At 36.4% G+C, this 27,285-nt stretch overlaps 2 protein-coding genes across 4 annotated transcripts; both read left to right on the plus strand.

The window, feature by feature from the left end:
• Positions 1–864: 864 nt before the first annotated feature.
• Positions 865–8,208, plus strand: LOC104211501 (RHOMBOID-like protein 1). The gene is made up of 6 exons (XM_009760564.2): positions 865–1,369; positions 3,585–3,748; positions 6,127–6,290; positions 6,415–6,674; positions 7,642–7,768; positions 7,918–8,208. The coding sequence occupies exons 1-6, from the start codon at positions 1,056–1,058 to the stop codon at positions 8,038–8,040; spliced, it is 1,152 nt and encodes a 383-aa protein (XP_009758866.1). The 5' UTR covers positions 865–1,055; the 3' UTR covers positions 8,041–8,208.
• Positions 8,209–10,808: 2,600 nt separating this feature from the next.
• Positions 10,809–23,153, plus strand: LOC104211500 (ribonuclease II, chloroplastic/mitochondrial). 3 transcript variants are annotated; one of them, XM_009760560.2, is made up of 15 exons: positions 10,809–11,164; positions 11,860–12,019; positions 12,404–12,517; positions 12,636–12,713; positions 12,782–12,913; positions 16,415–16,636; positions 16,849–17,031; positions 17,133–17,180; positions 18,640–18,702; positions 18,828–18,934; positions 19,015–19,164; positions 19,529–19,688; positions 20,237–20,632; positions 21,032–21,256; positions 22,391–23,153. In XM_009760560.2, the coding sequence occupies exons 1-15, from the start codon at positions 10,902–10,904 to the stop codon at positions 22,514–22,516; spliced, it is 2,427 nt and encodes an 808-aa protein (XP_009758862.1). In that variant the 5' UTR covers positions 10,809–10,901; the 3' UTR covers positions 22,517–23,153. The 3 variants fall into 3 exon arrangements, with proteins under 3 accessions (XP_009758862.1, XP_009758863.1, XP_009758865.1); XM_009760563.2 differs by having other exon boundaries at positions 11,072–11,160; XM_009760561.2 differs by lacking the exon at positions 17,133–17,180.
• The last annotated feature ends 4,132 nt before the right edge of the window (positions 23,154–27,285 follow it).

The raw sequence follows: 27,285 nt of genomic DNA on the forward strand, positions 1-27,285 counted from the left end.
GAATAATATTTTCAATTAAATTATTATAAAAATAATTATTATTGAAAAATAATGTTTTAGAAACTGAAATTTTAAGAAAGAAATATTTTTAAGAGATATCAACACACTAAATAATAGTTCAAGCAGTAGTAAAAGAGTTAAGTCTTATCCAAATAGTCATTCATTATCTCAACATTTAATTATTTTGCCATAAATATGAGTTATTATTTTGCTTCATGACTATTTTTAGGATCCAATGACACCGGCAAGAATGATATCAAAAAAGAAAAATAGAAGAAATGGTTAATCTTTTTCATGTAGTTAATATACAGTGATTATCTATATTTACGTAGAAAGTATAAATTTTAAGATTATTTACACACAATCCAAATAACTTAAATATTTGATATGATTAGTGTCCGCGCATCCGCGCGGATACTAATAGTAGTGTCTCTTGAAAGCTACATCTAATACTCTAGTTTTACTTTAGAAATGAGTTCCGATTTATCAAATCTTTCGGACTAAATCGTCAGCCACAAACTAATTCCCTTTCATTTTTCTTATTCAGAATTTTAAAAATTCATAAAAATCAAATTAGGAAATCAGATTACATTATTAATTTATACCAAATCAATATGTAAGTAATTTTTATAACATTAGCCATGAGGTCACGTAAACATATTATAACAAATAACTTGTCTTATTTTTAAATATAATTTTATTATAATAATACTTACTCGTAAATATCATTTGGTGATGTAAGAGTGTAAAATATTATTTACCTCAATAAAAGAAGTTGGCAATAGGGACAAAAGAGAGAAATAAAAGAAAAGAAAAAAGAAATTTACAAAGAGTACAAAAGGTGAAGGAGGAGTGTGGGAAACTACAGTTCGTCGGCAAAGAAAGCAAAAACATCTTCGTATGAATCAATCAATCAGTTTTTAATCCTTAGACTTGACTTTATCCTCTCTCCCAATCCACGTTAACTCCCTCCCTCACCCACCCCATCCCCTTAGTTTTCTTCAAAAACTCACCATTCTTGATTTTCCAGCCAGCATTCTTGATTTTCCGGCGAGATGGCCGGAAGTGTACCGGAGATCCAAATCCAGGTCAATTCAAAGAAAGGGGGTAACTCAATACACCCAGTAGAGCCAGCAAGAACATCAGCAGGAGGAGGACCACCTGTTGTCTATAGAGAAATTAAGCATTTCAAGAAATGGTTTCCATGGTTGATACCATCTTTCGTTATAGCCAATGTGGTGACTTTTTTTGTGACCATGTATGTTAATAACTGCCCCCACAACTCTGTTTCTTGTGTTGCTGGATTCTTGGGTAGATTTTCCTTTCAGCCTTTCAGTGAAAATCCTCTTCTTGGGCCTTCTTCTAACACGTATGTATATCCCGTTCTTATCCCTTTTTTTTTTTTATTTAAGTTGATAATCAATGGAGTATTTGTTTATGAAATCTCTCTGTTTTATGGTGTACTCTATGCCCCTGTTTTGAAGAGAGCCTTGGTGTACTGGTAAAGTTGCTGCACCAGAAGGTAAACAACCTTTTGCAGAAATGCAGGCTAACACTGCGTACAATAAATCCTTGTGATCCGGCCTTTCTCCGAACCCCGCACATAGCCGGAGCTTAGTGCACTGGGTTGCCCTTTGTTCTATGCTCCTGTCTTTAAGGGATAGGAGAAAAACCTTTAGGTTGCCCCTAGGTTTTTGGTCTTGTGGTAAGAGCACATCTCATGATGTGTCCAGGTTTGGACCGCGCAGATAAAAGCCTGGTGTTTAAGCGGAGATGGGTAAAGGCATGGTTCCAGTATCTACCTATTTTGGAACCTTGTGCCACTGGCCCTTAGGGATTTCTCCGTTGTCAACAACAACAAAAGAAAACCTTTAGATTCCAAGTTTGAGTTGGTGTGCAGGTTTGCCAGCACCTATAGTCGTGAGCTGTAGCAGGTTACCCAGTTAATTAGTGGAGGTACAGCATGACGGCCTAAGGGAGGGATGGGCTGGGAAGCTTGTAAAGGCACGAGCGGAGCTATTTAAAGCCAAGGGGGTTCAATTGAATCATTTTCTTTGGAAAATTATGCTGTGTAAACAGGGAAAAAAAGAACTTTTTGGTTATATGTATATAAACTGTTGAATCCCGTTTGACATAAGAGAAGGTTCTATTGCCGTGACAAAGGGGTTCAAAAATTTCTTTAGGTCATAGGTTCAAATACCATGTGTGACATTATAAAACTTTTTTGAATACACTTGTATAAATTCATGGCTCCACCATGGTTGGAAGGGTCAATTTTATCACAAGTTGAAGTTTTTTGTATTCACTTATAGGTGTGGTCGAGCTTAAGTTGTTTGTGCTTGAATAAGATGAGGCAATACTCAATATGATTATAGGTGTGCCTTTTTTGATCAAGTAGTCAAGAGGGCACTACGGTAGGCTTTATTTAGATGGGTTTATGTAGAGAAGGGGAGAGGGGGCGGGTGGTTATCATCACTCTAACCTGTGAGGTTTGACTACCAAATCTTCTGCTGGGGTACTGGAAGAGGATTTTATTGGTACAGATTGAATTAGGAACACAGGAGGTGTAGAAAGTAAGCTGGATCAAAATAGGGAATCGCACATGCTCTTCAGTGTTGCCGTCAATGCTGTATTGGTATCTCTTTGGCATTCTTTTGTCCCGCTTTTTGCAAGGATCCAGACCAAGCTACGAGGAGCTTGTTTTTTCATAATTGTGCTTTAGTTTACTTAGCTTCATCTTGTACCAAGTGTTTTTCCATAGTTTGCACTTAATTTTGTAGCTTCATATTGTACCAAGAAAGAGCAAAAATTAAAAAGAAAATGCCGACCCAAGCTGGCGCTTCCTCTTTGTTAGACATGCAACATCTTTTGGCAAATTTTTCACCTCATATGGAGGTTTTTTCCTTGTATGAAGATAACCTTATGAGCAGCAGGCCAGGTAAAATGACGACCCCTTTGTGGACTGCATCAAATGAGGAATTCTTAGACCGCAGATGATGAGAGAAAGCTTTGGCTATCCCAATGGGATGATGAGAGAAAAATTATCTTCTTGGACAATATTAAGGGTTCTCCTAAACCGAGATGTTCTTTAAATTTCATACCTATCCCTGCAGTGTCGTGCAATCTCTAACCAAACTAAAAAAAACTCATGTCAAACACCGTAATTATTGTGTGTTAATAGCAATTAAACCTTAACCCAATCTAATCGGTATTGACTATACAGGTTTTTCGCTTCCATTGTGTTTAAAATTGCATGGATTCAAGAGATTGTAGGTCTTTTTGTAAAACTTCCCTTCATGTGATTATAGGTCTAACTTATCCTATTTTATTACATGTAATCATCATCACGCCACCTATGAGCCGGTACGTTTGACTAGTCATACACTTTAATATTTGATGATCAAATTTCTGAAACTTGTTGATCTTTTACCGCATTGAGGTTGATGAATGAGTTTGCGGCATTTTTTTTTGTTGCTTTTCTAGGCTAGTAAATCAATTCTCTGTGCTTAAACGTAAGCTACATTGGAACATATAAATATCAACATCACATGTAAAAAGTTTTTTATCTTTTCCTTTTTGTTTAGACTAGAGAAGATGGGTGCTTTAGACGTGAATAAGGTGGTCCACGGACATGAAGGGTGGCGCCTTATTACTTGCATGTGGTTGCATGGTGGAGTTTTTCATTTACTGGCCAACATGCTGAGTCTGATAGTCATTGGCATTCGGCTGGAGCGAGAGTTTGGATTTGGTAATGTGTTACACTCCTATAAATCTTCAGAGCTCTTACCTGCATTTACATTTCGGTTTTGCTACACATCGCTCCTATCGAAGTCCTTAAAACTTTTATCTTGCTGCAGATTCACAATTGATGTTATGTTGCATCTCTAGAAGTACTAAGATTCCAGAAACTAAGACTTATTTGCTACAACTTTCATTCATTTTTTAGTCACGAGATTTATAAGCTCATGCTTCTCTTAGCTGATATTAAAGTTGGAAAAAGCAGAATCTAAGACCTACGTATCACTGTATCAGTAAAAAAGATTGAAATGTTCACTTGGATTTAGTATGTTGTTGACTTGATAACATTGCATCTCACATTTTTTTGAATAAAGGTTAAAAAGTTTCACTAAAAGAAGGGAAAAAAGAAACCGTATTCAAGAAGTATATCAAAAGATAAAAAACCTTGTAAAATACTAAAATGTATTTTTATGAATGCCACTCAATCTTCTATACATATATGGACCTCGTGGGTGCACAAAAAAGAAATAAGGGATAAGATGCTATTACTCAAGTGTACAAAATCCTTCTCTACTCTATTAAACTCTATTAAAAGATCTCCTATTCTTTCTTTCTCTCCCTCTCTCCGTGTGATCTACATTAGTGCTAGCAATATCCCATGCTCTGCGTCTTCTCTTCCATCTTCTAAGAATCCAGCTAAACATTAACAGTGACGGGCATCATCCACTAAAGTCCAGACCATCTCAGTATTTTCCGCAACAAACAAAGCACCAATTGAAATACGTAATCTTTCAAATAAGATGATTCAAGTCTTCTCTTGAGTTTTTACACATGAAGCACCAATTGAAATAAGTAATCATTCTCTTCCTCAAATTCTCAGCTATCAAAATCATCCCTTGTGCAGCTAGGGAATTAAAAAACACACGTTTCTCCGTACCCTTGAGGTCCATATCGAGAGATGAAGGCAAGTTGAATCCTCCCTACTCAGAAGCTTCTCTTAATAGGACTTAACAGAGAAGACACAATTATTTGCTTTCCCCCCGTCTCCATTCATCATGGGTAACCTGTGAAATACTTTGATTGTGAAGCAATTCAATCAAACTAAGGAATTCTGCAACCTCCTAGTCGTGCAAGGTTTTCCTAAACCTAAAATTGTAATGCACTTCTCCCCCCTGTAGACTCCGTATCTGTTAGACTAATATCTTCTTTTGGCATGAATTTCTATACATGTTTGGAAATGTGGTTCTCAAGGTGCTATTCCTGCACCACGTATGTCCCCAAAAACTTACCTTGCTCCGATCGCTTTCACGCTGAATGATACATTCCCATTTAATTATTCGCACCCATTCTAGATGTTACTCCATACTCCGCACCTATAAGGAGGTGTGATATCTTTACTTCTCCATCCCTCTTTCAAGATCCCCTATTTCTCTGCGATCACCTCCCTCCAAAAGGCATTCGCGTCTATCCTGAATTTACAGTCACTTATCTGATAACACCTTGTTAAAACCCTTAGATCGTTAATCCCAAATCCACCCCAACACTTTCATGTTGTGACCGTCTCCCTATTTACCAAGTGAAATTTCCTGTCCCACTTGAAGCATGCAATAGGAAATCCTTCTGAAGCTTTTTTCATATCTCTTATATTACTGTTATTTTATTATGCATTTTTATGGTACTAATATATCGGCTCCTGTTGCTTTTTTTGAGCCGAGGGTCTCTTGGAAACAGCCTCTCTACCCTTCGGGGTAGGGGTAAGGTCTGCGTACATATTACCCTCCCCAGACCCCACTTGTGGGATTATACTGGGTCGTTATTGTTGTTGACTACTGACTGGAGCATGGGACAAGGATATGGAATATCTGGGAATACTCTGATAGATACTCTTAATTAACATCCCCCCCCCCCCCCCTTTTTTTTAAAATATTATCTTCTCCTTTAAAAATTTTGGCAGTAAAAGGGTGCTGCTGAACAACTATGGATCCAATTGAGTGGAGAAGCTCTTATCTGAATGTGCTGATATAAAATCGTCAAAACTGTGCTATTTTGTCATTTGCATTACGTACATAACGTTTGATCCCTTGATGTCCATTTATACAAGAGGATTCAGTTCAATTATCACATTTGAGATTTATGGAATTAAGTATTCCCTAAATCAGTAGTCTGGCCTTGTCCTGTTAGATACTCAAGTCTCCGGTAGTTATATCTTGTTCTTTTTTTCCTTTTTGCTTAAAAGATTTATGTGATGGTTTGCATCTTCTTTGCAGTTCTCAATAGAGGTGGATTGCAGTCAATTAAATATATCCATTTTATATTTTTTGCTTATATACATGTTGATATGGTTTGAGCTGAATGCAGTGGCTTATTTTTCTTTATTATGTTCCGTAGTACGCATTGGCCTGCTCTATATCATTGCGGGACTTGGTGGCAGCTTGTTCTCAGCTCTATTTATTAAGTCAAATATATCTGTTGGTGCTTCTGGTGCACTTTTTGGGTTGCTGGGAAGCATGCTTTCTGAGCTGATAATCAATTGGACTATATACGCCAATAAGGTATTTATCGAACAACTCTTATCACAGTTCACACCTGCCATTAATGGTAGGCTTGCTGATCACTTGATTGAGAACCAATCATCTTATAAAGCCGTTTGGCTCCTTGTTTTCCCCTTTTCTGCAGCTCGCAGTTTTAGTGACTCTTGTGGTCATCATTGTTATAAATCTGGCAGTCGGAATTCTCCCGCATGTTGACAACTTCGCTCATATTGGAGGATTTATGTCTGGTTTTCTTCTCGGTTTCGTGTTTCTGATTCGGCCCCAATTTGGTTGGGTGAGTCAGAGATATGCATCCAGTGGATATTCTTCAACATCAGCTAAACCTAAATTCAAGGTGTATCAGATGGTCCTATGGGTTATTTCTCTTGTTCTTCTGATAATCGGGTAAGTTTCTACCTTGTTTTTACTGTGCTGTCATGTTTTAATTAGGCTGCAGAAGAAGTGCCAAAAATGACCTTTTCTCTTTATGTTTCTTTCTTTGGTGGTGGAGGTGTTAAACTACAGTGAATTTAATAATTTACACATTTTGCATTATTATATCATTTTAACTGTTTATTTCACCAGTCCTTTCTTTTTGGCATTTTGTCATCTCTTTTATTTGGCTTCTACTCCAGTTTGACATACTAAAAGCAAAAAAGAAGAAAATAAGAAGAATCTCAATCCTAGACAAGTTTCTACTGTTGGTGCTGTCATATATGCTATTTGTTATGGTTTAATGGGTGCTTAAGTCGAGTGAGAAAGTAACATGTAGTAGTGATTAGATGAAGCTTATGTTACTAACTCTGCAAGAACCACGATGTGACTTCATAAAGAGTTTTGAGTACCAAAGTCTGGATAGATCGGAGTGCTGATTTGAGTTTATTACTTAGCCCAATGAGCTAGCAGGTTGAGGGATCGCCCACTTAGTTTTGTGATAGCACGGACATAGTGGTTGGTAGGAGGAGCACCCCGTTGCATGTCTCTCTATGTTAATCTTGGGGCATATGCCTTTAAATGTTTATAAAACTAAGCTGTTTTCGTTTTACTAATAATAAAAAAACCTAAGTTTTTTTCATTCCAGGACTTGATTGATACTTCTTGATTACCTTTTGATCAATGGGTCTCGGCTTAGTGAAGCACTTAATTGTTGCCAAGCAACTACAGTCACCATAATGTGCCTAGTTTGAACATCTAAGTGACATGTTATTTGTAGGATGTAGGTCCCACTACTCTGGTCTTCTGTTATCGATCAGTTCATGGTTTCGTCTCCATGATTTTGACAATCATAGCCTTTAAACTATAAATTTAGGATAAAGAAGATTCTGAATTTGATGAACTTAGTTATCTCAGTAGTGGATTCTCCTTGGTGCAGGTTCACTAGTGGCTTGGTCATGCTTCTCCGCGGAGTAGATTTGAACGATCATTGTTCTTGGTGCCATTATATGAGCTGTGTACCCACTTCAAGGTGGAGTTGTAACTCAGAGCCTGTTTCCTGTATGGTAAGTAGCTACTGAATTTCTCATTCCACGAATCTCAATACAGCTCCTTCACTGTCGTGACATGAAACAATTCATTTTCCGATTCCATGGTTACAGAACTTAGGTTAGGGATGTAAATTTGAACTTCATTTTCCGATTCGTTCTTGCAGTCTGAGCAAACAGATAACCAGCTTACATTGACATGCTCCAATAGCAACAAAACAAGATCATATTCTTTGTCGAATCCAAGTACGTCTAAGATCCAGGGGCTGTGCAGTCAGCTCTGTCGTTGATTAGCCATCACTTACAATTCGTTTGTAAATTGATGCCATTTCCATTACGGCCATAGTTATTGCTTCAGCTTATACATTTCTTAGAAACTATACATCACATTTGATCGATTGTTTTTGTATTGGAGAACATTCTTATATATGGTAAATATACACATTTGATATTTGAAAGGTGGCTGAATTTTTCCAAGGCTCATTGAACTTTGAACTCATGTTATACAGTTTATTAAAGGGCAGCCCAGTGCACAAGATATTTCACCTTCAGGGAAGGACCGCATCCCAAGGGATGTGATGTAGACAGCCTTACCCTAATGTATTAGTGTTTGTTTCCGCGACTCGAACATATTACCTATATGTTATTACAGGTTATTGCGATTTAAAATTAAAATGAGCGTTCTCAACTACTGCGATATCCTGTTAGGAACAATCTATGGTTTGAATTTCGGTAAACAAAATCTTGTATAGCTTGAGAAAAAAAGTCGCTTTTCATTTGTTCTGCGTCTTACAAGCATAAACTTCTATTTCTAACATTGAATTCTCTTTTTGACAATTTATTTAATTCTTTTAATATAACATGTATTTTAAGTTTAACATCGGTTGCTATTAGGGCATCTCCAACTTTTACCCCATTTTTAATCCTCAAAATGGGGATTTTCCCATTTTTGGGACAACTTACTCCAACCATTCCCCCATTTTTTTCCCCAAACTTTTTTATATTCTTCTCTCTCTTCTATATTATATTATTATCTTTCATTTCAATTTCATTTTTTAATTTCCATTAAACAAATTCCATCTTTTATTTTTATTAATTTGTAATTTCCATAATTAAAACAATTCCATAAAATTTTAAATAATATAATTTGTAAGCAATTATTATAGATTAACTAATAATTCAAATAAAAGTGAAATTATTGTGATACAAGATTAATTAAATACATATTACATAACGATAAAATTCATTCGAAATACTAGATAAATATTCAACTTCAACCTCTAGTATTCTCCCATAAATGATCTACTAATGCATTACGAAATGCAAAATGAGCATCTTTGTCCTTAATTCTTCTATGTTGAAATAAAAATTCTTGAAATCGTTCATTTTCATCTACTGCCATTTCTACATAAAAATAATATGCACGAAAATTTATTTATCAAAATTATACACCAAAGTTAAGATATAATATTAATATTATAAATACATTACATAAACATAATTAAGTATATATAAAGAGATAAATTAAAAGATTAAATAATAAAATAATAATAAAAAAATGATGAATAGTAATGAGGGAGATGAATAGTGTACCCCATATTTGAGGGAACACTATTCATCCCCCATTTTGGGGACAAAAATGGGGGAGGGTTGGAACTAAATTCCCTCGAATATTTCCCCCATTATGGGGGATGAGGCAAGGTTGGAGATGACCTTACAAGAAGAAGCATATATTTATCACGGGATTTTATTTTTTCCAAAAAAAAGAATAGCAAAATTGAGTAACATAATTACAGATTTGACCATAGATTAAGGTTGTTACAAAACGAACAGAATGGATTTGCTAAGGAACCATAGAACTTCAAGCTTTTCTTTTTTGGAGAAACGATACTACGTTTTAATCTCACCTTATTAGAAAATTAATATGAGTGATAGTTGTCTTCTAGTCAAATTATTATGGGTGTAAATACCATAGAAGAAATCTGATAAGGTCATTTTCTTCTATTCAAATTGTAAGTGACTCATTTCCTCTAATAAAAAACGAATATATATATATGATTGATTCTAGTAAAAACACATGCTGCATATTGTTACGAAGTACTCACAACATACGTAATTTTAATAGTAGTTAAAAATTAAAGTAAGGATATGTACCATAGCTATTAACTGAGAAATTTGTGTATAAAAAATATTTGTCTTGTATTCATTTGTTCAGTATAAACATTAATGCTAGTAAGCTTTTACAATCACTTAATAATTAACAATACGTGAACTATGAAATTTTTACTCATATCCACTGTTTATACCAAAACTAATAATTGCCTGACATATATATTTTAAATAGACCTTATAGTTTTATCAATTAACTATAGTTGATTAATGTGCTTTACTTTAATATATCACATAAACATAGTTGATATAATCAAGCCCCCACACCATGCAAAGTAAAGCCTGGTATTTAAGTGGAGAAGGGTAGATGAGCGGACCCATTATCCACCTAGTTTCGAAGACTGCGGTTGGTCCAAAGGATTGGCTCCAGACGGATTTCTCGGGTAAAAATAGCACGGTATAGCCAGTTTTAGGACTGATCATTCAAAAATAGCCAGCGTTTACGAAGTCAATGAAAAATAGCCACTATTTTGCTGCAACAGAGACCGGTCCAGCATAATATACTGGAGTTCGGTGCACCTGTGTATGAACTCCAGCATATTATGCTGGACCAGTATACTTTGCTGACTCCAGTATAATATACTGGAGACTGGAGCACCGGTGTTCCGAACTCCAGTATAATATACTGGCATATTTTTCGGGTTTTGAACAGCGTTTTCGCTCAGGTTTATCTTTACATGAAAAGTGACTAAATTTCGATTACTTTTGAAATTGAGCTATTTTTGAACGACCAGTCGTAAATCTAGCTATTTTTGAATTTCTCCAGTCATTAGGGAATGTGACTAAAGTATTTTTGGATACTAACAAAATTTCCATAATAACAGGGGCATTCTAGTAAAACCAAAAATCCGATAACTCTTACAACAAGTAACGGGAACTGGCCAAAAGCCTCTTCTAAAACCAAAACAAAAGAAATCCCCAATTGCTACATGACATCTCCAACTATCACAACCACCAATTTCTAGCTTTCAACCAAACCCCAATGGCGCTTCGCGCCATGAACAGCTGCGTAATTTTCCGTTCCGCCGCAACGCCACCGCTCGCCGCCTCACGCAGATGCTGTGTCCGTCAATTCACCACCTCCCGAAGTAGAAAGCATTTGAATTTACATTCATTTCTCCGTTGTACGCCTTATCCTCTTAGCCACGTCACTGTTCGGAGCTATTCAGTTCACAACCTCGTCGAAATGGTCATGGAAGAGCTCGCATCCATTCGCAAACGTGGCAGAGTTCGTGCTACTAGCAAGTACCTTCTACTCATTTTGTAGTACTATTGTTATTTCTACTTTAATTTTCTCATTGGTTTTTCTTTTTATAATATACTAGTCTCTATTTACGTGCACTGCACATCTCATGATAATTAGTGCAAAATTTGTATCCAAAGCAATAATATTTAGAAGTTTAGGTTATATACACCGATACAAGGAATGTTTTACACTATCAAATCACTCAAAGAATATCTACGTATAAGTCTCCTTAAAATGTGAGATTTGTAATCCTGAAAATAAGATAAGTTACCTGCTTCAACAAGTAAAAGTGACTTGATGGTGTGAAAATTCCTTACACTGATAGTGCATATAACTTAAACTCTTTAATTGAATGTTCATATTATATAAGAATTAATTTAAGACTTAGAGAAACAAGAAAGTGTGTATTTTGGAAGGGTTTTCATTTCTAATGCAAACTTGGGAGAACCGTACAGGGAAGCAATGAGGTTCTTTGAATTAATTAAAAATATAAAGGCCAAACAATTAAAACAGGAAATATGAAGTTTTTAATATTAGTTATAATTACAATTTTGTCCAACGAAAAATGCACTTACGAAGGATAAGAAAGTCAATCAACATCTCTTGTTGGAGTTTCATGTTTTTATAATAGTATAGAAGATAGATAGAGTTGTTGCTTTCAGGTGTAAAATGATTAATGCAGAATCTTTTATAGGCTGGAATTAGCAAGCACAGGAGAACTTCTTGAGGACAAGTTGAAAAAAGGAACACTACAGAAAGGACTACTGCTGGAGTTCAAGAAGGATTCTGAAAGGGTGTTGCTAGCAGTTGCTCTTAAACCTGATGGCAAAAAGAATTGGATGGTCTCTGATCAGGTGAATTTAATACACCATCAATGTAGTTTAGCCTATTATAATATGTTACCTATCATTTATTCTAGGTTATCAATCAATGTTTGCAATAAGCCCGCTTTCACAAATTCCCATCTTTCTCGATCGAAAGCTTTTTCTTAAAAGACTTTCTGCGACCGGTGAGAAAGCGGACGACTTTAGGGCTTAAAGGAACACCTTTCTGCTTCATATTGAGTTATATTGGATTACTTACAATTATCTTTTAAGTGACCTGATGTAAATATTGTTTTATACTGTCAATACATAGACCTTAAACTCAAAAACAAATTAATGAGTTCGTTTACTAGTTTATTAGGCTTATTTTCCGCTTAGGCACTGATGCACATTATTTGGTTTTTGATGATGCAGAATGGGATTACGACCTCCATTAAGCCACAGCAAGTAACTTTTATTGTTCCTGGTGCTGAAAACTTTGAGCCCACAGAAATATCAGATTTTGTTCAGAAAGCTCAGGATAACTTGGTTGGTTCTTCTTGCTGTTTTTAAAGGAAATTTGCAGTTGCTAATCGATAAAGAGACAAAATATAGAATTTTCTACCCTTTTTAGGATAAGTATTGACTTTTTGAGTGCCACTGATAGGACACAGCACTACTTGAATTTGCATGGAATGAGCTTGTGGAGAAAAATAAATCCGTAACAGTTCAGGAACTGGCTGAGGTAATCCATCTGGAACTTATGACGTCGACATTCATTGTTCTTTTAATGACCTTTGCTCATTCAACCAGATGATTTTTGGTAGTGCGGAGCCTCTTGAAAGCTATTGTGCACACCTACTGTTATCGAGAGATGAGGTGTATTTCACAGTTCTGGAGTCAAAAGGTCTTTCTCCTGTATATGGACCTCGGACTGCTACCCAGGTATAATATAGTCCTCCATCAGTTATTTTTGTTTACTAAGAATGCATCATATGTTTTCATTTGGTCTTTGAAACCTGATAAAATCCATTCAGCCAATCTGCCGACATGTTAGTTGACTGTTGACACAGGAATGAGGATAAAATGGCATTTTCATCTACATCTGTTAGATCTGTGCAGTTGTTATATTTACTCTGAAATGAGGTTCCCAGTTTGAAATTTTAAGAGCGTGTGACTAATCTTAATTTTTTTTATATAAGGTAATAGTTAATACTAATCTTACACTTTACCTTATCAAAAGAAAAAAAGGTTAAGACTAATCTTAATCTAAAAGAAAGGAAAAGAAGATGTCTAATTTATTATTATTAATGAATATAAGAATTATCTTCTCATCTGTTTTAACTATACTAGTTATTTTAGCCCGTGCAAAGCCCGGGCCCAATCCCAAAAAATTAAAGCTTGCAAGAGATTCTAAAAGCTGAAGAATAATTAATTTCTTGCTTTTGATTTTTATTTATTTTTATTGAGATGAATAATTTTTTTTAGATAGATTTTTTTAGAATATACTTATATGCCAATAAGTTTTCAATCCGACTGAGCCTTAGCATATTAATCTTGTTTGATCTTTCAATTTTTTTTAGTTTTAAATTTTTATTTGAGAGAATATAGTAAACAAAATGTTAAAAGTTAACTTTTAATTTGGTAACTGATTCTACCAATGAAATATATTTCATGCACACCATAAAATGATATAAATTTTTTATATAATGAGATGATACATGTACAAACAAAAAAGTAAATATATAAAATTTTGTCTGAATAATTTTATTAGGTAAATGGTATTGGATAAATCTTTGCACATTGCAAGAATGTATTCATTTCATAAATAAACTTTATTGTAATGTATTTAAAAATGTGGCTTTTATGCTCTTTTTGTCGAACATTTACGGCTAAATAATGTTATCTTCTAAAACCCTTTAAATAAATTTTCAAACATATAAACGCAATATACACGATTATAAGTAAATAAATTAGTTAGAAGTACAACAACTACAACAACAACTACCCAGTATAATCCCATCAAGTGGGGTCTGGGGAGGGTAGGATGTATGCATCCTTACAACGTAGGGAGACTATTTCCGAATGACCCTCGGCTTAAGGGAAGCCCTGATAGCAAGACAAATAGTTATAAAACTAAATCGGAGATAACAACAAAGAATATGGAAGGAGTACCGATAACAACTGATAGCAAGATAGTATATTTAGACAAATAAGTCCAAGGCAGCACACGAGAATATGACGAAGTCCTGCTAGCAAACTACGGAATTATTGAAGGTAAGTAGTAACAGAACAAGACACGCGACTGTAGCAAACTAAGGAAAAAAGGGTACCATACTAGCACTAATACTATCGAACTAGGGAAGACAAAGGGAAACACACGACTACCTACTAACCTTCCACCTTAATCTTTCCACCTCTACACCCTTCTATCTAGGGTCATGTCTTTGGTCAGCTCAAGCTGCAGCAGCTCCCGCCTGATCACTTCACCCCAAGACTTCTTAGGTCTACCTCTACCCCTCCTCTTACCTCCCAAGGCCAACCTCTCACATCTCCTGACTGGGCATCTGCGCTTTTCCTCTTAACATACCCAAACCATCTCAACCTTGCCTCACACATCTTTGCCTCCACAGGGGCCACTCCCACCTTGTCCCGAATAACATCATTCCTAATTCTATCCAATCTAGTATGCCCACACATCCATCTCAACATCCTCATTTCCGCTAATGATGGACATGTGAAAATTAGTTAGAAGTACAAAAATAAATTTACTTTGTACCAAACAAAATGATATTTTTCTATAGAAGAAAATTAATTTTAAACTTCTCAATTTGGTCTTAATATGGTTATTTATAGCCACACAAATATATATATACTCCTAAAATATTTTTTGGAGACAAATTTCTTTACTTACATATTTAGTTTCATATGTATATTTTAGTAAGATATTAAATTTATATATTTGATAAAAATACAAGACAACATTGAAGTACTCCCTCCGTCTTATAAATTTCCATGGTAATTTTGTTGAATTAAACCTTAATCCAAATTAACCATAGATTCATAAGTATATGTAGCTTTTGAAAAATTTGCTTTCAAGACCATTCAATTTCATTTTCTTAATTGAACCAAATATAATGATTTACTGTCTAGGGAATCCCACGTTTTGTAAAGTTAGAAAGAGAATAGGCAGATGACAAAGTAATGTGGACAGTAACCAAGAGTGGGTCCCAAACGAATATTTTGGATATTTTTGAATGTAATGACATAAATTAAAGGGTAAAATCGTCCATTAGGATACAAGCCTTCAAGGTAGCTACAAAAACCGTCTTCGTCAGCCAATGAAATTATTTAATATTGATGTATTACAAAATTACCCTTCTGACCCGATTTATTACTGGATGCGACTCTTTTTTGTAACCGGATGCTGCTCAATCTCTCGCTTATTAATTGTAGAATGCAAAAGCAAGAAAGTATCTTTATATTTGAAAAAATATCATTTGCTCAGATAAAGGTCATAATTCAATTGGTCAGAGATGATGAAATTTTCAAGTTAATTTTGTAAGTGAACATATAAAGCCCTATATCCTTTTAGAAACTAGATTAGCATGATCGTCTATCAAATTATTTCAATGAGGTAAACACTCTAATGATTCTTTGGAATATGAAGTTCAATAGTAGAGTTGTAAGGAGGTATGCTTACACATGAACTGCCACCCTTGTACAAACTCTTTTGACAGGAGGCATAGTCCAACCTGATATTAGGTAAGAAACTAATAAAATCACAAAAATTTACATTTAGAAATTTGCTCTCTTTTATAAATTTGCTCTCTTTTATAGTCTTATTTATATCTATTTTAATTTTTTTCTGGACATATCTATTTTAATTTAGTACTATATGTTTTACATAAATTTTAAATTATTATCGTATAAAAGGAACATATTGTGGATATTAGTGTTTAAATCAAGAGAGCTTAAATAATTGTAACACTTTTTCGATATCACCCAGACCCCACCTATGGGATTACACTAGGTTTCTTTGTTGTTGTATCTTTTCAATATCAGTATTATAGCGTAGTATCAATAAAAAATAAAGAATGCAACCTCTATGGTAGTAAGTTCATCAAGTATTTTCCTTTTCCTCTGATGTTTCAACATTAATGTCTTTGATATAATTTATGTGTGTGTATTAAATGTTTGGGTAAGATCAATGAAGTATTTTTGTGTTCCGTCTTGCTACTACCATGTGCAACACACATGCATTGACTTGCATGTTTACTTGTTCCATTAGTTCTCATAATCTTGTAGAGAGTTACATGAAGACTTGCCTTCAAAACTTCCCATCTTTCATGGTTGCTTCGTGGCCTTTTTGCTCCTTATTTTCTCTCACTTTGTTATATAAATGCCTCATTTTGCTTAAGTAACTGCTTGGCCTAAAAAAATTAGGTGGGCGAACTTTTGCGAAGGAAGCTTGCTAAAGAGACTGCAGAGAAGGAGTTTGAGGAACTTATACAGTTACTGCGATCTGCTAAAAAAATGCCTCCTCAGGATAAACCGCCAAGATCTTCCTGGAAGACTGAAGAGAAAATCTGGCACAAAATTGAGTCTCTTGAAGCTTTTGCCATTGATGCTTGCAAAAACGATGATCAAAAGAGAACAGCTGGGATGGTAATCAATCTTAACCTTTGGTTATTGGATGAAAAGTCTCTGGAGTTTACTTGAGTAACATTTGTTATCTTGGTTACATAAGACACCTCTTTACTGCTATCTGAAGGTCTTTCCTGTTAAGTTGCTAGGTTATGCACATTTTTTCTTTATCCAAAAGGATGGAAAACTAAAAGAGAAAACTGTATCATGCTGTTTGTCTTGCACTCTTTTAGATTTTGAAGGCCATGGGATTGGCGAAGACCTCATCTGCAGCAGTGAATCTCCTCATAGATATAGGGTATTTTCCTGTACATGTAAATCTTGATTTGTTAAAGTTAAACATCCCTACTGATCATCGAGAAGAGATTCTGTCGGTCGCAGATAGTATTTTGTCTTCATCACCAGACCTTGATGAGGTAATGTTGCCTTTAAGCTTTCTGCTTATAACATCAACATATGCATCTATATTTCTACCTGTCTGGCTATACTCTTTTGTTCATGGACTTGGGTATTACAGTTACTTGAGCCGAGGGTCTACCGGAAACAGCCTCTATACCTTCTCAAGGTAAGGGTAAGGCTGCATATACACTACCCTCCCCATACCCCATTTGTGGTATTACACTGGGTTTGTTTCTGACTTGGGTATTACAGATTGGCTCAGAGACATTTTAAATCTTGGGTATTTTCAAATCATTGTTTGATCTGGAATTCTTATTAAGTACGTATATGGAGATACAGGGAGTTAAAGGGAAGGAATCACTTTTTAATGCGCAGTTTTCGGGATTGAAGTTCTAGTTGGAACTCAACTTTTGACTTCATTGACTTAAGAAGACAAAAATACTACTCCTTCTTGACTTCAATGACATCAAACAAATAGATGGAGTTATGACACTCTGCCAACTTTCCTTTTATGTTCCTTAGAAGTCTTCTATCAGGTTTCCCTAGAAGTGGTTTGTAAAATATCTAATGCCTGAGCAGCAAATAACTAGACACTACCTCTTTCTACCATGAATTTGGGGAAAGAGTCAGCCTTGTGTGATCCTCTAAGGACTGCCATTTGTCTTTATGAATGACTTGTAAACATGTCCTGATCTGAACCACCAAAGGACGGGGAGGGGAAGCTGCTGCTGCTGGGATAGGTAGATATGTCAATAAGTTTAGTTATGCGTACTGACTTGCTGTTATAAACGTGCAGTATTGAGTGCAGATTCCTCTGAATCTAGCTTTCTCTGCCCTTCCTTCCCAAAAGCATCTTGTATTTTCCAAATTCTTCTTATTTCATATTCTTTTTGTTGGAAGAGAAAATTCCTGTTTCTATAGATGATTGTGACAAATATGTTAAGTAAGGTAGTTGAGCCACTGAACACTGCTATTTTCCCAGCACCTTCTTGGTGTGCAATCAATGACATCATTTTGGTTTATATAACATCCAAATTTTTCTAACAAACTTATCAAAGCTCTTGATGAGTTTGAAGACTACCCTTCAAAGGAGCAGTTGTACGTGATTCAGATGATGTTTATTTTGTTAGAAAGCAATTCTTTTTTACATTTGTCTCTACGTGTATCTGTCAAGAGCCCAATTGTACATACTTATCAAAAAGTTTGCGTGCGCACACACACACACACATAGGGAGGGAGGGAGAGTGAGTTGCGACCATTAGCTTTATTAATGCGTCTGAGAAACTGCTCTAGCAGCTGTAGAGGAGGAATTGGTGGCATGAGCTACATATTCTGGCTTTCATGCCAGATAAGCCATGGTGAGCTCACAATTGCACAAGTTCTATATTAGGATTGAGGGAGTAGTAGTTTAAGTGAAACTCAATGTCTTTGTCCCTCTTTTTTTTAACATCTCTATTTTTGCAATTTTTTTTGGATTCGGTGAGAACCTTTTGGTTTGTCTAGGACCATAATGGAGACGTTAATTGTCTAAATAATTTGAAGCATTTATTATTTCTAAACTCCATTCGTGTCTATTTCTTATTTATCTTATCAGATCATTGATTTACTGTTGTTTTGGTGTTTAGGCTGATAGAGTAGACCTGACTCACCTGAAGGTTTACGCGATTGATGTTGATGAGGCTGATGAGGTGTGGTATACATTGTGGTTTCATGGGAGAATTATGTCCTTTGTGCTTTGACTGTGTGTTGGAGTTCTAAGATGCAATTTTCTAAAATATAATTCTCAAAGTTCCTAAAGCACGAGCCATTGCAGCTTGATGATGCATTGAGTGCAACAAGGCTGCAGGATGGCCGGATTAAAGTTTGGATACATGTTGCAGATCCAACTAGTTTACTTCAGCCAGGAAGTATAATAGACAAGTACATAATCATATACCTAAAATGTTGGTTTTGGTGGTAACTTTCTGAGGTGTTATTTTAATACGGTGCTTTCTTTGCAGAGATGCCAGAAGAAGAGGAACTTCTATATTCTTGCCTACTGCAACATATTCGATGTTTCCTGAAAGGTTGGCCATGGAAGGCATGAGTCTGAAACAAGGAAAGCTGTGTAATGCTGTCACTGTGTCTGTTGTGCTGCGTTCTGATGGCAGGTTAGCTATCAATGACAATTGTACCAAGAATTGTGTTGTCTGATATCCCATCAATCCTGGAGCCTAGGAATTTGCTGCTTTTAATATTGGTTCCTGATTACTGTATATCTATTGGTTGTATTAGTGAGAAGTTTCTTAAATATTCATTTTGGGGTTGCTGCTCGGTTTAATCTTCTGTAAAAAAATGAATTTGTCATGAATTCTCAATTGTTTGTCTCATTTTCTGGATCTTGAAGATTGTTATGATATGAGGAACTTATTGTTTCGAAGAAGACTTGTTTCTAAATGAGGTCATGCTGTGGATTTAAAAAAGATTAAGAGATGAACATTTTGGAGAAAATCATTAACCTAATGGATTTGGCAGCATTGCAGAATATTCGGTGGAAAACTCAATCATCAAGCCAACATATATGTTAACCTATGAGAGTGCAACAGAGCTCCTTCATTTGAATCTGGAAGAAGAGATTGAACTAAAAATTCTTTCTGAAGCAGCTGCACTCCGGTTAAGATGGCGTCGAGAACAGGTAGTTGCATCGTAATTTTCCAGACTTCAAATCTTCTTTCCTATGGGTAGCTATCTGGCCATTGATGGAAATTAAGAGCAAGTTTCACCTTTCTCCACCGAACTCTGGCTGAGAGGAGCTACTCTCACAAAGCTACATGCACAAGTGCTTGTATATTATCTGAGCATGTTTGATTTTGCATTTGCTGCAGTCAGATGCTTGCGCATTACTTCAATAAATCATGAGTTATATCTGGCCTATGATTGTATTTAAAATTTTGCAATATTGATGTTGTTTGAATTTTTTGACTTCTTTGTTTGCACCTATCAGGCATGCTTCTTTTGTTTGAAGCTGCTCTTCTGGAGCTTCAAATGATAAATGTTGTATGAGGTATTGTCGTAAGTTTAAAAGCTTTATAACCAGCATTCTTGTAGAGTTGTAGTACAATTTACTACTACTGCATGATACTATCCATGTTGGCTCTAGTGTTTTAAGAAGATTGTCTACTATCATGCTGCAGCGCATTCTGATTTTCAAGATCCAAAGATTGACAAAGAATGTTTCTGCAGGGTGCTATAGACACAGGCACCTTAGAAACACGAATTAAGGTGACCAATCCAGATCATCCAGAGCCATCAATCAAGTTGTATGTTGAAAACCAGGCTGATGCAGCTATGAGGCTTGTTTCTGAGATGATGATACTCTGTGGGGAAGTTATAGCCACTTATGGTTCTCATAACAACATTCCTTTACCATACAGAGGACAGCCTCAATCTAATATCGACACATCTGCATTTGAACACCTTCCTGAGGGACCTGTCAGGAGTTCTGCTATTGTTCGAATTATGCGTGCAGCTGAAATGGATTTCAGGAATCCTGTACGCCATGGCGTGTTGGGACTTCCAGGCTATGTTCAGTTTACCTCCCCTATCCGAAGATATATGGATCTCGCAGCCCATTACCAGGCAAGCGCTTCAAACCTCAAACTACTATTGCTGCTAATATTTCTGCAGTTTATATAAATGAAATTGTCTGCAGTATCTATTAGGCATAGGGCATTCTTGAATTTGCAACTTGGCATTGCCTATGGGATATACTTTGTCTTTTACACTTAATCAAACCTGGATAGAAATCCTATGTAGAGTTTTTTTGTGTTCATGCTAGTGTAGAAGTACTTGCTCTCTCAATGATTGATGCTTTTGGTTTCAGTATCAAGTAAAATATTATGCATGCAGTTGTTTTCTCCTTGGTCTACCACGTTAATGAAATGATTTTGCATCATGCAGAGCCTAAGCAATGTATGCATGACTAAAATGGCAACAAAATTTTATGAGGTTCTGATACTCATTTTGTTGTGTATATAGGTAAAAGCCTTTCTTAGAGGTGATTCTCTTCCCTTCTCAGCTGGGGAGCTGGAAGGCATTGCGTCTACAGTAAACATGACAACCAGAGTTGTAAGGAGGCTCTCCAGCAGCAGTCTTCGTTATTGGATACTGGAGTACTTGAGAAGGCAACCGAAAGGGAAACGGTTTCGCGCCCTGGTCCTTAGATTCATCAAAGATCGAATAGCCGCAATACTGTTGACGGAGGTAAGAGATAATAATTGCTTCAAACTATGCTGAATAACAAAGCTGAAATTATTGGTGTGTCATTCCTTCAGCATGTGCCAAGTGTTTGATATATGGCCTATAATTGTTTGCTAGAGGACCCATGTTTAACACGAATCGCTGTTGGCCCTTTCTTGCTTTTTATCGCTGTTTCTACATTGCTACTGGGGCGTCCCATTTCTTTCTCAGAGTCAACTCTCTTTTAAGTCAATCTTTGAGGTCCCTATTATATCTGGATTTATGAGATATTGAAAGAAGCTCAGATTTGGACCCCTATAGAAAATGAAGTGGGACCAAGGATCTTCCTCGCATCCCTATATGAGGAATTGGGGCATGATAGTGTCTTCCATTCTGTATGCATTTGAATTTGATGAATTTACTGATAAGCCTCTCAAAGAATCATATTATGTCGTTTAGGATTTGTATGAGATTACCCCAGCTTGAGATTTTTTCAAAGGATTGCAACAGATATGTTATGAGAGGCAATATATGAGTCAAAAGTGTGTTGTATTTTGTAGCCGCAGGGCTTTCGTCTAGTGGTAAGAACACAAAGGGTGATGTGTGGGTTAGGCGCACGTCACTGGCTCAAATCCTCTGGAGACAAGCCTGATATTTAAGTGGAGAAGGGTAGAGGGGCGGACCCATTATCTGCCATGTTTCGGCCCGTGCACCGCTGGTACTCGGGGCTTTCTTGGTTATTAAGAAATTGTCTTGTATTGTATTGGATCATTAAGCCACAGATTTAAGTAACGCTAGTGCTTCTTTATGAATGCAAATCAACAGAGGGGTTATGATTAACTGCTGCTTATTTTCACCAAGTCATGTTTTTTTTTAATCTCTATTGATCTTTTTTTGACTTAATATGTGCCAGATTTGGTGCTTGAAAATGTACGACACCTAGAAACTTTTAGCGCAAGTTTTACAACTTCCCCCCTGGACATGAACAGGGAATATCAATTTGTCCCCTCCCTTTCTCTCAGACACAACAAGCATAGATAACAGTATATTAGGAGCAAAAGATATTCCCATGGTTTTCCTCGGGTTTAATCGTCTCTGTTGGTTTCTCTATTGCACTCTTGCTGGTTTTTACTGTAATCTAATGCAAACCTTTTGCAGATTGGAGTTCAAGCGTCTTCTTGGGTGTCTCTTGGTGTACAAATTGGTGATGAAGTAGATGTTCAAGTTGAAGAAGCTCATCCGCGTGATGACGTTCTCTCTCTTAAGGAGGTTGAGGCGGTATAGGATTTTCTTGCGCAGACCAGAGAGCTTATGACGGAGACGAGCATTCCTAGCATTTAGTTGCAACAGTTAATGGAATAGTTCCTTGTGTATATGCTTAGGTGACTTCTCTCTAATCTGGACTTTCAAAGAGTTCATACCTTGGGATTGATATATCAGTATAACCAGAATCGATTGAGGGACTCAGGAAGCTCTTATAATGATGCTCACGTCAATGACAAGTTACAGTTTATATACACGGTGGAGATGCAACCACACAAGGCCAATGACGTTTCTCGCTGTTTTTATTTGAGCTTTGAAGTTCTGATCATATATGGACAGCGGAATTTGAGTATCCGCCATCTATGTTATTGAGGTTTGACTGAGCTGTACAGATTTTGGTCAATATGTACAAGTTTTCAGTCAGTCTTTTCTTCACACATCATCAGGAAGTTCAATGATGGTCGGATTTTCATAGAGGATAGGTTTCAGTTTAGTTTGGTCTCTGCCTACAAGCAATGTGGAGATAGATTGAATTCAATGTATCAGTTATTACTTTGTTATATGAATATAAGCAAAGTGATTCCAGAAGGAAGAGAGGGAAAGGATACAACTTATAGGTATGTAAATTGTAAATGCATAAAGGTTCAATTTTCTCCTACATATGATACCCATTATGTCTTCATTGCACTATTCTTTGATTGTTGTGAACCTCATTGTGCTCATGGAGCTAGAGAATGGAAGACGTATTTTCTCATTGTTTGCATCACTCTCCAATTCAAGTAAAGAATGCATGGAATTTATAAGGACAATCTACGTGGTCTACCCATTAAAAACACCCGGTAACTCCATATACTTTTAAAATATTTATTTTACATTCTATATCTGTCACACCTCCTTTTTGCGCGCCCCGCCCCGAAGGGTAAGAATGCGCGAGGGGAGTTTTTCCAATTTAAGTGACAATATTCGAAATGAGATTATTTATTTTTATTCAGAGTCGCCACTTGGGAAAGGTTTGGCTTTTGGTGTCCCAAGTCACCGGTTTATCTTGAATCCCGAATCGAGGAAATTTTCGACTTTTCCAAATGAAGTCTGCGAACCAGAAATTCTAAGTAAGGAATTCTGTTGACCCGAGGGAAGGTGTTAGGCACCCTCGAATCCCGTGGTTCTAGCACGGTCGCTTAAATTGTTATAATGGCTAAATATCTGATTTAAATACATGTTGTGACTTATGTGCTTTTATTAAGTTTAAACCGCTTTTATTATTATCATTTATTTTTATAGAATTGCAACGTCGTGAAAATGCATCTCGAACCACGTCACAATCAATGCACCCGTGGTCGTCGACACATTTTGACTCCGTTGAGATTCGGATTTGGGTCACATCAATGTGCACCCGTGTTTAAGAAGGTTAAATTATTAAAGGTGCGCCTAAAGCAACTAGCGTATTGTTATTTTGGGAAGGCCGTAAAATTCGCTAAACGGCCTGTCCCGAATTCTAAGTATTTTAATATATACATTTAGAGGGCCCCGCAGCTTGTGCATTTTTGTTTGTCGAGGCTCGTCTCATTTTTATTTAAAAGGATAAACCTACAGTGACTATATTTTCCTATTAAGTTCGTCTCTAAAATAAAAGAAAATACATGTTAATTCAAGTATATGCTTTGGCCTAATTCTTATCAATTTCTGATTAATTATTTATAAAGTAAAAAAACGTCATACTTTATGAGAAATGTTCTAATTTGACAAAGAAATTACATACGAGCTGACAAAATGCTATGTTTACATCCGAAACATTTCTTGAATTAAATTTAAACTAGACTCATTTAGGCTAGATTAAGGGAATTAACCACTAGGCATTATTACTAATGGGGATTCGAACGTGCTCCTATATACTGCCTAGCGGGTCCTGATAAAAGAAACTAAAATAAAACAGAACATCATTGTGTAAGGTGGAAGTATTCTGTCCTATGCATATCATTATAGCTAAACAGGAATCTGGTCAGTCGCTATGTCAATTATCCGTACATTCTACGTACTGTACCATTACTCACCTCATACCAACAAACAACTATAAACTAAGATGCAAGAGGCTAAAACTCAGTTAAGTATTGACTAACTAATTTTTTGCTATTGAATTACACACTAATCAATTTATACAAAAGAAATCAATATACCATGAGCATTACAAACAGACATTTAAACTTCTTCAAACTCCTTTCATTTCATGCTTTCGAACTGTTACAGTTAACACCAACATGGGACTCGAAATGTGTACCTGAATACTGAAATGCAAAGAAGAAGTGGAAGCAAAAGGGTCAGCAGCAGCAGAAAGCAGAATAGCAGCAGCAGCAACAAGCGAAGCAAGTAGAATCAAGAACCCAACTAGACCAAGTTCCAGAGTAAACCAACAGACAACCAGCAGACTCAATTGGATTTAGAAGAAATCAGTATTGAACAAACAGGTCAAGACCAGTGAAATCAAGACAACAGAGAAGAATGCAATTTCTAGTTTTGTCTGTCTGAGTTATCAAACAAAGTTCTTTTCCAGTTTTCTGTTTTTCAGAACTTCACTCTCCTAAAAGTGTTCCCTCTCAATTCACTCTGTTCTTATCAATGTCTGACTGTGTGTGTGTATATCAAAAAAAAATCCCCCTCTAAACTGATGGAAGTCCCCCCCTTTTATAAGCCCCAAATCAACCTTTTAACAGCCTGTTTAGACCATCAGAACACCCTCCCATGTGCTGCCTTCTTTTCAGTTTCCACTTAACAATTAAATAAAAACAAACCCCCATGATATTCCCTGGCAGACTCACTTTTGAGTAATGTTTATTTTTTCTGAAACTAAAGTAGAGTATGGGCAGCAGAATGTAGTTTGACAACATATGCTGTCAAACTATTTTAATTCAAAAAGGGCCTTTATGCACATGTTGTGCACAAGTGCACATGCCATCAATTCAGATTACAATTACATACTACACCTTAGATTTCTGAAATCAAATTGACAATTATAAGTAACTAAACTCAGTTCCTAATTGATTCAAGCAATGCTTAACAGAAGCAGGTCAATTGGTTATTGTTCGGGCAATCGAAACTAATTGGCGACATATGTCGACTTGACTATACTAATCATAACATGTACAATCGTAGCCAAAAATCAGACATTTAACAGTATCGAACACATGATTTGAATTGTACTGACTAAACAAAGTTGTACTCGAGGAATCAGTTGATCAGTCAAAGTTTGAAGTTCAATTGTTCGCACAGCACATACACATATACACATTATCAGTAACAAGTAGGAGAAAGACTCAATCAAACACAGAGGTTCAGGCAAGGTGGACAGGACACAGTTGGTAAAATTCAAAAACACGAATTAAAACAAAACATGAACAGACCTTTAATCAGCACATGGAATAAAGAAAAGAAAACAAAACAAAAACTCACCTTAAATCCCGAAAAAATCAAAGAGCCTCAGGTTGGATTCGAACAGGCCTTTCTTAAGGCTGAACGGACTTTAATCGAAGTGTTTCTCAGATGAGAAACACTTCGATTAAGGTCCATTAGACCTTAATCTCTTTGGCTTAAACAGATATGGAACAGGAACGAGGAAACCTAGGGTTAAAAAAAAATCAGATCTGGGATTCGTGCTTCCCTGGTCAGATTCGGACCAAACCAAGCATGGTTTGGTCACGAGGGGGGTCTGGGGACTGTCTGGTGTGAAGTTGAGGTCGATTGGTGTAAATCGGGTTCCGACTCGAATCTTCAAATGAAGATTCGAGAAGGTGGGAAGGGATTCGAACTAAACGGCCAACAGATCAATGTTCAGGGCGGTGAGGGGGTTCTATGGTGTTCAGGCGGAGGTCACCGGCGTTCATGCCGCCGGCTTTCATGGTGAAGAATATAGGGGCGGCTAGGGTTTGGAGGGGAAGGGGATGAGGACGAAGGCTGGGGTCTTGGATAGGGGGGGGGTCAGGGTATGGTAGTAGGCTTATATATGGAATGGGTGGGTTGATCTTAGCCGTTGGATCAATCAAGATCAACAGCTTGGATCTGAAGGCTTAGAAGAGACGGTGTCGTTTCATCTAAACGGGGTTTGGGTTGGTCCGGGTGGAAATGGGTCGGGTTCATCATGGGTTATGGGGAAGTGATCTTGGCCGTAGGATGAGGAATGGATTAACGGCTGTGATTAAAAGGCCTCATACGACGTCGTTTAAGTAAAGGATTGGCCAGATCTGGGCCGTTCCTTTGAATCCATCAACGGCTCACAGAGATGGCGCCTGTATGACGTCGTTAAGGCATCTTGCAGAGGGCCTGGTGGGACTGGGTCGTTTGTATTGGTTTTGGGCCTAATTTCATTCGAAATTATTGGCCCAAATCCAATATTTCCCTTTTTTATAACTTAAAAATAAAATTCCTAAAAAATAAAAAATAAAATCATACCAATATTAATTAATACTCAAAAATAACAATTATCACTTGCATTGACATTTAATTATACTAAACACTTAATGACAAAATACAATGAAGGATGCACACATATATATTTTACGAGATATATATATATATATACTTTTTTTTTGTTTGTTTTTGTTTGAATAAAACAATCGTGGGAAAATCACAAATAACTAACAACAAAAATGCCACGTAAAAATCCAACAAATGTACAGCAAGACCAATTGCTATTATTTGTTTCTTTTGGAGCGGTTGTTGCGTAAAACAAAAATCACGTGCTCACAGCTGCCCCTCTTTGTTCGGAAACACGAAGAGTTTTCGTGCAAAGATAAAGTGAG

The sequence above is a fragment of the Nicotiana sylvestris genome, chromosome 7, assembly GCF_000393655.2.
Source record: "Nicotiana sylvestris chromosome 7, ASM39365v2, whole genome shotgun sequence".
In the NCBI taxonomy this organism is placed as follows: domain Eukaryota; kingdom Viridiplantae; phylum Streptophyta; class Magnoliopsida; order Solanales; family Solanaceae; genus Nicotiana; species Nicotiana sylvestris.